The following is a 13,426-nucleotide window of genomic DNA, read 5'->3' on the forward strand; positions in this document are numbered from 1 at the left end:
TGACATAACCCTGAAATGGATTTATGAAAAAACAATAAAATCCCAATACTGGCTTTTCCATGTTTGATTCAGATCCAGGTTTCTTATAAGGTTCAGTAGAGTTTGTCAGGGAACAAGACTAACTTCACAGGAGTACAGTTAAGCTACAAATTTGTCATGGAAAACATCTGCATGATCAAGCTGTTACTTATAGAATTATCTAAAAATGGTACCCAACAAATGATTTGCTGTGTGAAACTGAAAGAAAGAAGCCAAAAGGATTACATCAAATTGAGAGGTGGCAAGAAGTCACAGAGCTCCATAGGTTTTGGAACTGCAGTTTGTGAAACTGTTCTGGAGGTGATTTAAGGTCTAAGTGCACTTTTTAGTTGAACATAATGTTTACTTCACTGCATCAGTCTCCAATCATACCTATAAACATTTTTATATGCATGTTTTTCAACTCGTTAATAGCAATACATAATATTTTGTTACACCATACTGGAAACTGGTCTAACTTACAGAAAAATATTGACTGCCTTACTGAGAATGTATTGTTAGGGTTGGCAGGTCTGATAATGACTACTCAGGGAACTATCATGGAAGTAAGATAAATGGTTGTAACCCTTTATGATTTAATATACACAGTGAAACCTATACAATGACTATTCAGAAAACTCAATAAAATGTTATATAAACCATCCAAAGCTTTGGGATCTCTATTCATGAAAATGTAAACATTTTATCTTCTGATTTCTGTTTTTTGTAATATGCATCACAAAGTATTTTTTTCTGTTTATGATGTTTAAAGTAATTTTCTTCTTTATTTTAGCCGTTCTTTTAATAAACCAGAAAAGATTAAAGAATGGCCTGTTGTCCATCACCCTTCTTTCCATTAACACAAGTTTGTTATCACTACTTCTCCAAAACTACTTGGAAGCCAGTGTATCATGCCATGGCACATCTAGTCTTATGCCAATCTGTTATGCAGTGGCACATCTAGTCTTATGCCAATCTGTTATGCAGTGGCACATCTAGTCTTATGCCAATCTGTTATGCAGTGGCACATCTAGTCTTATGCCAATCTGTTATGCAGTGGCACATCTAGTCTTATGCCAATCTGTTATGCAGTGGCACATTTAGTTCTATGCCATTCTGTTATGCAGTGGCACATTTAGCTCTATGCCAGTCTGTTATGCAGTGGCACATTTAGTTCTATGCTATTCTGTTATGCAGTGGCACATCTAGTCTTATGCCAGTCTGTTATGCCATGGCACATTTAGTCCTATGCCAGTCTGTTATGCAGTGGCACATTTAGTTCTATGCCATTCTGTTTTGCAGTGGCACATTTAGTTCTGTGCCATTCTGTTATGCAGTGGCACATCTAGTCTTATGCCAGTCTGTTATACAGTGGCACATTTAGCTATATGCCATTCTGTTATTCTGTGGCAGATGTAGATGAATGTCATTACATAATGCAGTCACTGTGGCACATCTAGTTTTATGCCAGCTTTTGATGCAGTGGCACATCCAGTTCTATGTCAGTCTAACATGTAGTGGCATACAAACTTAAAGACCTAATAATGTTTCCTACCTTCAATATTCTCAGCATGTTTTTTTCTTCTTCGATGTTTTCTAATTTCATGGTGTTTTTGTTTGTAATCATATCATTATATATGTTTTTTATCTTATAGGTGTTGTCTAATGTTGTAAAGCGCTTAGAGCTTCTAAAGATTAGGCGCTATACAAAGTCCTCATTATTATTATTATTATACACTGTATATAGATCTGTTTTAGTGTATAATGCAGTGGCACATCTAAATATAAGTCACCATACACTGATTCCCATTTTAGCATGCCCAGATAACTTATGCACTTGCTTGTTATATAGGGGCATGTATGAATCCCATTTTTTATACAAAATACTAAAATAAAATAGGTCCTAAATGGCAATTAGTACCAGGAAATTTGAACCAACCTCATGAAATTCACATCAATTAATAGTGAACTTATATATTTTGTTCAGTTTTTAAGGAAGAGAAAATTCTTAGCAGTAAATAATATATGACAAAATATGTATCTGTGGAACTGTTAGTTATTCATACTGTTGACAGTATTTTACAAAATGAATACCATTTAACCCTTTACCTCATGCAAGCGCCTTTGGACACTTCTACTCCATTCGCATGTAAGCACCTTTTGACGTCTCTACTCCATTCGTATGTAAGCACCTTTTGACGTCTCTACTCCATTCGCATGGAAGCACCTTTTGATGTCTCTACTCCATTCGCATGGAAGCACCTTTTGACATCTCTACTCCATTCGCATGGAAGCACCTTTTGACGTCTCTACTCCATTCGCATGGAAGCACCTTTTGACATCTCTACTCCATTCGCATGGAAGCACCTTTTGACGTCTCTACTCCATTCGCATGGAAGCACCTTTTGACGTCTCTACTCCATTCGCATGGAAGCACCTTTTGACATCTCTACTCAATTCGCATGGAAGCACCTTTTGACGTCTCTACTCCATTCACATGGAAGTGTCTTTTGATGTCAGCTGTAAACATTAGCCATTTTAAGCCAGTTTTCGTAGCACCACCTTTGGGGAAAACCCCCTATTAAATACTACATTCATTTCTGCAAATGACAATTACATCAGATCACGTGGTCACTGTTTATGCTCTGGTCGATATCTGCTATTTAAAGTAACTGCGTCATAATCTCCACTCTCCAAAATGGAGGTCACACATTTCATTCAGTACTTACAAAGTTTTCATGATTAGAATCACAACTATGAAAGATTCAATAACTTAGGTAAAGGCTCTGATATTGATGTAGACAGCAATTAGTTTTTATAAATTATTAAATTCAGATGACTTACTGATGTAGACATGGACAAAAAACTTGTAAATTTCGAGTATGAGAAATGGCAGCTACGGTTGGTCAAGTGGTCTCACTGACTTGATGGTGAACGAGTTCTCTCAAGATTTTAAAGCACATAAAAAATTCTTCCATGAAAAATAATTACACAGCTATAACAATCGGACTTTACCCTTAAAGTTTTCCACACATAATAGATGTGTACCAAAAATGTAAAATGGTTAAAATTGCTGTTAAACGTAACATACACTACATTGCTTAACAGTTAACAGGCAGGCCTATGAGTATGGAGTCAAATAGGTAACAGGTATCATATTTATAGTGTGCTGCACTGGGTAACTATGCTCTGTGAGGTAATGGGTTAAGTCTTGCCATTCATGTTTCAGTTGTATTGTCACATTAATTACATTTTTACTGGATCATGTAATGGGGGGTAGAATAAAACAAGTTCAAAGGCATACTAGTGGCTATGGTCATGTGTTAAGGCAACTTATTTCAATTAACCAATCAACCATTATTTTAAATATTAATCTTCCTCTTCCTCAATAACCCATGCACAGCAGTGTCCAAACAGACAGACCACAGTGTAAGGTAAATGGTGGGTGCAAGTTACAGAGGAACATTGAAAAATTTAAGACGGGGATGCCATCCTGGCAGGACCTTGACAGTGAGAATATCGATATAGGGCTATTAAATGGTTTAAGTTTGATTGTATAATCATGTTGCAAATAATTATCAATAACAAGGTTTTTCAGATGAAGTTGTTCACTTTTCGTTATCTGTTACTCTTTATTTTCAAGATAACCAACCTTTGAAAGAACATTAAAATATTACTCCAAGAGGTTTTAACACACATCATCATTTCTTGATTAATTAATCAACAAGGTCAACCATAAACATGTCAGTTATGTGTAATAATTTGTGAAAAAAATTGGAGTTACTATCAATGTTTCAGTTACCTTTGTTGTTTTTTATACTTGTAAGCAAGTATTAAAACCTAGTCCAATAAAGTTTATATTCAACTTTAACCTCTAGTTAGACATGAACTTTAACCTCTAGTTAGACATGGTTTATTTCACTTCATTTTGAAAGTTACACCATATCTGGTCATTACAGGGCCATGTTCCACTCTGGAGACAGTGACAGTACTGGAGTGATATCAGCTGCCTGGTTTGGTGCAATGTTTGGATATAATGGAGTACCAGATAAAAATTACAAGGTATAATATGAACCAAGTTTCGCTCAAAATACCCTCAGGTGCCTGCAAAAGTGAAGCATATAGTGCCACGAGAAAAACATAAATAAAGATTAAGGCAGCACTGTGTAGTGTCATTGCCATCACCTGCAAAAACTCCAACTACTTTATTTACCAGTGTATAACACATCCAGCTGAAAGTTATAAAACTCTTGAGCTGGAGTTTGAACCTGATTTTATTCTAGCCAACCAGAAATGATGTTACTTTTGAAAGGTCACTTCTGATAAGATATAGTTGAAAGTCAATATCAAACTTAAGCTCAGAATTGTATTGCATAGGGGACAGATTAGCTGTTATATGACATGCTATGGAGCCAGGTTTTATACTGTTTGCTGAAGGACAGATTAGCTGTTATAAAACATGATATGGAGCTAAGGTCTATACTGTTTGCTGAAAGACAGATTAGCTGTTATAAAACATGCTATGGAGCCAGGGTCTATACTGTTTGCTGAAGGACAGATTAGCTGTTATATGATATGCTATGGAACCAGGGTCTATACTGTTTGCTGAAGGACAGATTAGCTGTTATAAAACATGCTATGGAGCCAGAGTCTATACTGTTTGCTAAAGGACAGATTAGCTGTTATATAACATGCTATGGGGCCAGAGTATATACTGTTTGCTGAAGGACAGATTAGCTGTTAAATAACATGATATGGAGTCAGGGTCATTACTGTTTGTTGAAGGACAGATTAGCTGTTAAATAACATGATATGGAATCAGGGTCTATACTGTTTGTTAAAGGACAGATTAGCTGTTAAATAACATGATATGGAATCAGGGTCTATACTGTTTGCTGAAGGACAGATTAGCTGTTATATAACATATGGGGTCCGGGTATATACTGTTTGCTGAAGGACAGATTAGCTGTTATATAACATGCTATGGAATCAGGGTCTATACTGTTTGCTGAAGGACAGATTAGCTGTTAAATAACATGGTATGGAATCAGGGTCTATACTGTTTGCTGAAGGACAGATTAGCTGTTATATAACATGCTATGGAGCCAGGGTATATTCTGTTTGCTGAAGGACAGATTAGCTGTGATAAAACATGCTATTGAATCAGGGTCTATACTGTTTGCTGAAGGACAGATTAGCTGTTATAAAACATGCTATGGACCAAGGATCTATACTGTTTGCTGAAGGAAAAATTAGCTGTTATATAACATGATATGGAGTATGGGTCTATACTGTTTGCTGAAGGACAGAGGAATGTGCATACTTCTGTGCATAAATATTGTTTGTATTGTTGTGCAAAACGTTTGTTAAAACATTTCAAAATATCAGTGAGTTTAAACACCAATTTCAACATGATGATCTAAATTTACAATTACACATACCAACATTAAATATGCTTAAATTTAAACATAATTTAACAAGTCCCATGGATAATGACTACAATAGACAGACGTGTTTTTTAAATCATTACAAAAGAGACAGATGTGCATGAAAACACATGTTAAGGCAAATATTCATTTGATGAAAGAGAAATCAAACCTTGACATTATTCAGTCAATGATGTTATAACACTTGCAACAATAAAATTAGTAAACTTTTTATGTTACTTGTATGCAATGAGCAGTTATATTTCCTTGGATGTTATAGATTTAATACAAGTTTTTTTTACATGTATAGAACAACATCAGTGTCTATTTTTATTCTAATTTTGAAAATAATGGATTCCACTTTGTGAATTGGCAAATTGTGGAAATTCTTTGAATCTTTTCATTTTATATAAAAAAAAGTGGTCCAGTTAATTTTATATTTTCTACAATATTTACCCCATTCAATGTGTTCTGACTGATTGGGTCTTGTTTGTCTGATCCACTGGATTCTTTGGAGGATTCTCTTCTGGCTTTGGGGTGAGGAGATTTCAGTGGTATAATATTTAAAACACTAAGTGATTTTGTCAAACTACTGTTAATATCAAATTATACATGTGCTAAAGTTCTATCCACCTCTCCAAGTTCTTCACTATGGTTTAGCTACATGGTTTCTTGATGTAATTGTCCACTCTCATAATAATATATCTGTCTCTTCATGATATATCTATTAGGTATCCTATCTCTTCAATTAAGTCCCCATCTTGTATATCTCTGTATCTGTCTCTCCATGATATATGTATTAGGTATATATCTCTTCAATTAAGTCCCCATCTTGTATATCTCTGTATATTGTAAGTCCTTTTATAAAGTTTCTTTATTAAGTTCCATTTCATATCTCAATATTGTATGTCCTGGTATCTTTTTATCTATCAATATATATATTAGATCATATACCAAGAGCCCCTTCCCTTACACCCAGAATATGATTGGCTATCCCTTACTCTATGAAGGACAGCCACCCTCATGAACCATACTAGAACTCAATAGCACTGAAATAGCAGGAATATAATTCATTTACCCAGACTTGTCATGATGCTGACCTGTTAACCTAGATTTGTCATAGCCTTCCTGAATTCCAGAAACTGGACCTGATATTGATATGTTTTCCAAATTCTCACACCCAACTTCTGGCTAAATTTAAGCCTGTCCTGATGCTGGTAACAACTGTTTTTCCTCTCAATTCAGACTTGTATATTTTAACTTTTTCTCACACTAAAAATCACTTTCTTCATAGTACTATTAGATTAACTGTCTCACCTATGAAACTGTTGACCAATGCTATGTGTTACTGTTTCACAGAAATTAGCATTCATCTATAGGAGGTTGTATATGTTTATGGCTGAGACTAGGCACTGTGCTTGATGCAAGGGAGATAAAGCTATATGGCTTAGTTATCAATCTACTGAATGTGTTTACTTCCCTTCATTGTCATTTTACATTCAGTTTGGATATTTCATCACATCTGTCATCAAATAAGAATGTTTATATGCAGAAGTCTAACTTAATGGCAAACATTTTCCCAGGTTTACTCAGCACTCCATCTATGATGTATGTGTTAATTAACATTTTTAAATTGAGTTTGGGAGATCTTATATTTTACTTTTACATTTATGTGATGTGTTGAATTTTAGAATCTTTTATGTATATAACTTTCAATATAGAGTAATTGTTTCTGGTTCTTTATTCTGGCATATTAAAGGTTTTGACAATCTTCCAATTTGACATTTTGCTTCCAGTTTTCACCTTATTTATCTGCTATTTTCATTATTGCACATGTCATAGCTACAAAAAAGAAACAATTTTCCTTTACACAATACAGGTGAGTTCATCTGACCAGTAAATGAAGGATTGTTCTCTTTGAAAAAATATAAAGATAGCTCAATTTTAAAATATATATTGACCAGCAGCCTGAATGCAAACAGCATAGACCCAGATCTGTGTTTGCATACTATGCCAGCAGATCAAGGTCTTCCATGTTTGTTCTTCCTATAACTTCAAGCAAGCAGCATAGACCTTACTTGGCAAGCATATTTAATTATGTCATATCTAGGTCTAAGTTTTTGGTAATTAAATATGCATTTTATATGAGTAGATATGGTATTTTAACTATTCAGTGCTATCTTGATTGTAGAAATTGGAATATGGGGATCGTCTAAAGAGAGCAGGAGCTACATTATACAGTCTTAGTCGTCCAACCTGACCGTAGACTTGATAGATCACTGTCTCCATCCACCAGTCACACAGTTGTTATTTCAACAGCATTGCATTTGCATTCAGTAGCATTCCACATATTTGAAATTCCAAGAATCCACTGACCAGTCCTATTTTAGTGTTTGTATGAATCATTCTGAAGTTACACCTTTACATAGATATTGAGTTTATTTGACTACAGGCAAAAGCTGATTAGAAATATGTTGTTTTGTTCGAATTTTATCTCATGTATTACATGAATATTTCTATCTTTAGTCTCATTTATCCAGTTTTCTTGAAATGTATGGCATACATTTTAGAATTATCTTAGTAAATGTTTTAAAGAGGAAAAATATTATATTATAGAGAAATGTAATGATAATACACTTGTATTCAGTGTTCACTAAATTTCATGGATTTTTCTTCAAACACCAGAAATTTCAAGATAAAACAAAAGGTGCTTAGTATCTGAAGATGTCAGGTAAATACAAAAATTGAAGCACTCACAAAAAGATTACTGTACATCAAGCCATGAAAATCTGTAACCATGTTAATGAGAGATGTGATTGCCACCAAATATGTCAATGCATGCTGAGAGAGAAAAACACTCAAAGTCATGAGCAGATTTCTAAATAGGCAACATAATTGCATTTTTTTTATCACAGTTGATAAAAAATTTGATAAAGAAATTTTTTAATGAATTACAATTTATCAAAATAATTTAAATTTAATCATTTAATCTAAGGATGTTGGTGTATTGTTCCTGTCATATGTTCGATTTTTATGATTTACAAAGGTACATTCATTCAGTATAAATTATACTTAATGTTATACAGGGTGGGTGGGGGTGGGGTGGGTGTGTGTGTGTTTGTTTGAAATAAATTTTAAAAAAACACAAACACCAATAAATCTGCAAATATGTGCAACTAGTTTTGCATTTACTGTGTGCTTCTTCAGGGATGATGTCTTTATATTTTTAAATAACAATTATGTTATTGACATTGTGTCATAAATGATATGCATCATTATAACTATTTTTTATGTATAACAGGATCAAACAGATACATGAGTCTCTAATAAATCAGTGAAATAATAATGTAGAAACAAATAGTCATACATACAATTATATATTTATAAGGGATATACAACATATCAATTCTATATTTTAAATTTTATACAATGTTATACAGTGCCATGGCATTAAGGCCATTGGGATACAAAGTATCTAGCCTATGAATCCAGTCATTTTCTTTAATCAGTCTATTCATGTCTCCATGCACAGTATCGATTGACATATATATAAAAATTCCATGAAGAGTGATTGTTTATTACAATATATTGAAAGATAAGAGGAGAACTGAGAATCCATACAATTTTGTATATGAAAATCTCTTAGAAACTTGTTAAAGTGTTTGTCCTACATACTGCATATTTTTTTTTACTGGTTTTCAATTGCTGTGCAGTCAGTGTTGTAAAGTAGAGAAAACACTTTTGTATTGGAGCTACTAAAAGTATTGGCTCTAATATTTGTACTTTGAGATTAGTGACATCTGTTACATTTAGATGATGAAAAACATCTGTTTTGTTTTCTTTTGATTTAGCTATAATAAAAAAAACTTGCAAATTCTTTGGTCTTCTATAAGCAAGAATTCAAGAATTGGCTTGCTTCTGTTAAGTGTTTTTGCACTGTTTTTATTTTATAAATTGAGGAGACTCTAAAATTTATTACTTACAAGGCATACAGTAGGTAATAAAGGATTATAATGTATTATGAAAAGAAATATAGTTTTCTCTATTATACATGTTGCTGTGTTTACAGCCTCATGTTGAGTAAGATTACAGGCTTTGTTTAGTCAGGAATCCTATATATGTATAGTGTAATTTCTATTTTGGAAATATGGTTTTAATTCATTCAAAGAAATTTGTAATTGATATTTATCTGAAATAATGCATCAGTATATGTGACCTGGCTATGTGGTGTACTGTTTTTATATGACTGGTGTTGACAAGAATAATATTCCAAATATTGGTAGCTATTAGTTTCATTGAAATGAATGTTTGTAGAAATACTAATATCAAATTTGTTTATTATTTTGCATGAATGTAAACTGAAAGGCAAAAAAGTTTATATCTTTGATGCACTTCTTTGCTAAAATTTGAGATTTTTTCAGGTTTGATTACTTATCTGGTACCTTAATTGTCTTGACAATGCCTCATGTTTTCTGTAAAGTTTATTTGTTCTGCTCTTTACATTTTTTATATGCAGATTTTAAATAAGAGTAATCATTTGTGTGATTTTACATTTGGAAAAGTGTTTCCCTTGTTAATACAATTATTTATTTGTCTTTTCCAGTGACCATTTATTTGTGAAATAATTGAGAAATATTCAATGAAATTATTTTTATGAGTCTTTTCATGCAATGCTTGAAAATTTAATAATAATCCATGATGATCAGAAAGATTTTTTTTGACACATGCTATTCATTTGACTGCCATTTTTTATAGGAATGAAAGGTATTAAAATATTTTTTTTAAATATCCTGAGAAAAGTATTTTTCTACTATCAAGAGCTCTTTTTTCCATGTTGATAAGGCAAGGATAAAATCTTGCCAAAATTTATTTATAATAATTTTACTATCTCTGTTAATTTTGTCTCCCCTAGTTTTAATGTGCATCCTAAAATTTGTTTTGTAACCATATTCTACCAAAAGTCTTCTTTATTTGCAGCCATTTGCATAATGCAAGTGGTCTTTGTGTATTGAATAAAAGAGTGAACATGAACCATGCCTAGACCAATGTCTGTAGATGAGGCTAAAAGTAGATTCCTTTTAACCCTTTCAGTTTTACCACTGCAAAAATACGTTTAAGAATATTTCATTCAATTCAATATCTTGATTAAAAGGAGCATTAGGCAATGCTGAGAATAAATTAGTAAATTTTGGAAAAATCAATATTTGATCAAAGTTTTATTTTATAAGGGACAGATTTTGTACTCGTCCACAACCCAGCAGTTCTTTACTCTTTGATTTCTTCACATAATTTAACTCAAGCATATCATCTAGGTTTAAAGAGAACTCTGTTCTAAAAGTGAAAAGGAAGAAGTGGACCAAATAATTTCAATTTATGGGTATATTTTTTATTCTTGAAAATTTGTTCCTTCCTATCCAGATGCTTTTTGATTTTAATAAATACTATGTAAACCAGAACTGATGCAAAATCCTCAAGCGTTTTCATGGTAGACTTAAAAGACTGAAGAACCATCCATACTATGAAGGTATCATCCAGGTACTGACCCAATTTAAATGTTTTGTTATTATAAAAGATATTTCCGTTATTCCTGAGGTCAGTGAAGAGAAGTTGAATTCTGATGATAAATAGGCATCGGGCTATAAAGGGTCTCCTTGATGGCACCCTCTCTCAAAATGAAAGATCTGAGATGGGTGAACATTGGTAATGACACTGCATTTGGACTTTTTTGCAAATTCTCTGAACCATTAGCTAGTAGAATCATCAGAATTAAAAGATTTTACTCAATGCTTTTACAAACTCAATTAATAAAAAAGCCAGAATGATCTGTTTTGTCAAGGTAGTTCATAAAATCATATAGAATTATAGTATTTTAACCAATAAATCTAGATTTCAGAAATTGTTCTGATTATCACTTATAATAGAAGGAAGAACCTTGTTATTCCTGTTTGATTTTGAAGCTACTTTATAGTGCACATTAAGCAAAGAAATTGGTTTCCAATTACTTGTATATCTTCTATTTTTATATTATTTTGGAATCCAATAATTTCCAGGGACTAAAATTCAGACAGAGTTTTGTGGTTTCATATCCAAATTTTAGAGATCTATATAACAATCCATCCAGGGGCCCTGAGTGGTATAAAGCACTCTCCATCACGGATCACTGCCATCTCACCTCTATCTGCGTGGGCTCGAGTCTTGGATTCAGCCGTTGTGGGTATGTGAGAAAGCTTGCCAGTAGCTTCTCATGGGTCGGTGGTTCTTTTCGGGGTTTTCCCGGGTTCTTCCTCCACCATTAATAATGGCCACCATGTATAGCCTATTGTGTGCTGAAAAATAGTGTTGAACCCTACAACAACAACAACAATCCATCCAAATCATTCCAAAAATCTTAAAAAATTTGACAGTGAATCCATTAGAACCAGGTCTGGTTTCATTTTTAATGTTTTGTAATGCTAAACCTAAATCAGAAAAAGTCTGCTTACCCTCACATGAGTGGTTCTCAGCAGCTGTAAGTTTTTTTTATCATACCTGAATGAAGATGTATCTGTTTTTGTGTAGATTACTTTTAGTTTTGTGTAGATTACTTTTAGTTTTGCTTGTATAAAGTTTTAATCAAAAGCCTTTTTGTTTATTTAGTATTCCATTTTGATTTGTTAACCTCTCCCTGGATCCAAAATGAATTCCTTCACAACTTTGTTAGTTAAGTTTCTCTTTTCAAGATTAAGAAAGTATTTTATTTTCTTTTTACCAAATTCAGATCATCTTGTTTTTGATCTTAACATTACTCCATCTATATGTTTTTTCCTTATTTCTAATTCAGTTTGTTTATTATTGATTGTGCTATAATTTCTGTATCATTCTTTGATTAGGTGATATGTCTGACATTAAAATTTCAGCTTCAGTTCTTTTGCCATGTTGTTTTTCTTGTTTTGCCATTGCCCATGAATATTCAGTAGAGTCAGTTCTAATTTTCACCTGAAGAATTTCAAAAAAGAGCTGATCATTATATGTTAGCTTTACTTGAAATGAATTATTTTTATAAACTTTAGATGGTGTTCTTAAGTAGTATGTACGATACATTTTTTAATTGTATTGGCATATTCCTTTTGTATTAGAAGTCTTGCATTGAATGTCCATTAACCATGACCTCTGGGAAGTGTAAATAATTATGAGGTTAAAGTTCTTGTAGTGGTCTGATTTGAACCCTGGAACAGTAGATGATATTGTGAAATATGAACACTTTTCCTCATAAATCAGGAACTAATCTAACAATTGGCCAAGATTAGTATATATACATTAATCAATTTATCTAATACAATGTATCTATCATCACAATCATATTTTATTCTTGGGATAGAAAATTCAAAGTTATGTTGGTGTTTTTTAAAATGGCAGCACCAGCACAACTGCTAGATTTATGATGAAAAAACTCCATTGTGCCTCTCAGTTTTTCTCAATCTCAGCAGTATTATGTTTATAAACATCTCCTGGATGCATTTTTTAACTCAGTGGGAGATAACTCTTCTTAACTCTGTAACATATAGACTCCTATCATCATTGATCCAATTTAATTGGACCATTAAAAATTGTATATTTTAACAATAATTTCAAACAATTGTGTTGTGAAATGTCAAAATTATCTGAGCACACCTTAATGAACTGAGACAGATGATATAAACATACATATTCAAACACATACATCTACACTATGAAAAGTATCATAGCAGTTTAATAATTCACCATGACCGTTTGGTAGATGAGAATCTCAGTAAGTGGATCATCGGTATACTATACACTAAAGTGTTGTAAACTATAATTACCAACTACTACAAAACAATGTGAGTATGAATGTTATGATAAAACCTTATTCTCTCATAAACTAATGCATACATATTGTTATATATATTTTATTTATATTGTGTGCTTGACCTTTATCTGTGATTGAGGGTCAAGTTTCTGTCTACCTGATTTTTGTCATGTTT

General features: G+C 32.7%; 1 protein-coding gene across 2 annotated transcripts in view; it reads left to right on the forward strand.

Moving 5' to 3' along the window:
• The window catches only part of LOC149803202 (uncharacterized), a 152,056-nt gene extending 139,711 nt beyond the window's left edge, over positions 1-12,345 (forward strand). For both annotated transcript variants that reach the window (XM_089952821.1, XM_089952822.1), the window contains 2 exons: positions 3,978-4,080; positions 7,636-12,345. In XM_089952821.1, the coding sequence (XP_089808947.1) occupies positions 3,978-4,080; positions 7,636-7,704 (172 nt within the window). In that variant the 3' untranslated portion in view covers positions 7,705-12,345. The remainder of the gene's footprint in view (positions 1-3,977; positions 4,081-7,635) is intronic.
• Positions 12,346-13,426: the final 1,081 nt, after the last annotated feature.

This window comes from Sinohyriopsis cumingii, chromosome 3 (genome assembly GCF_028554795.1).
Source record: "Sinohyriopsis cumingii isolate HCF-2022 chromosome 3, ASM2855479v2, whole genome shotgun sequence".
Classification (NCBI taxonomy): domain Eukaryota; kingdom Metazoa; phylum Mollusca; class Bivalvia; order Unionida; family Unionidae; genus Sinohyriopsis; species Sinohyriopsis cumingii.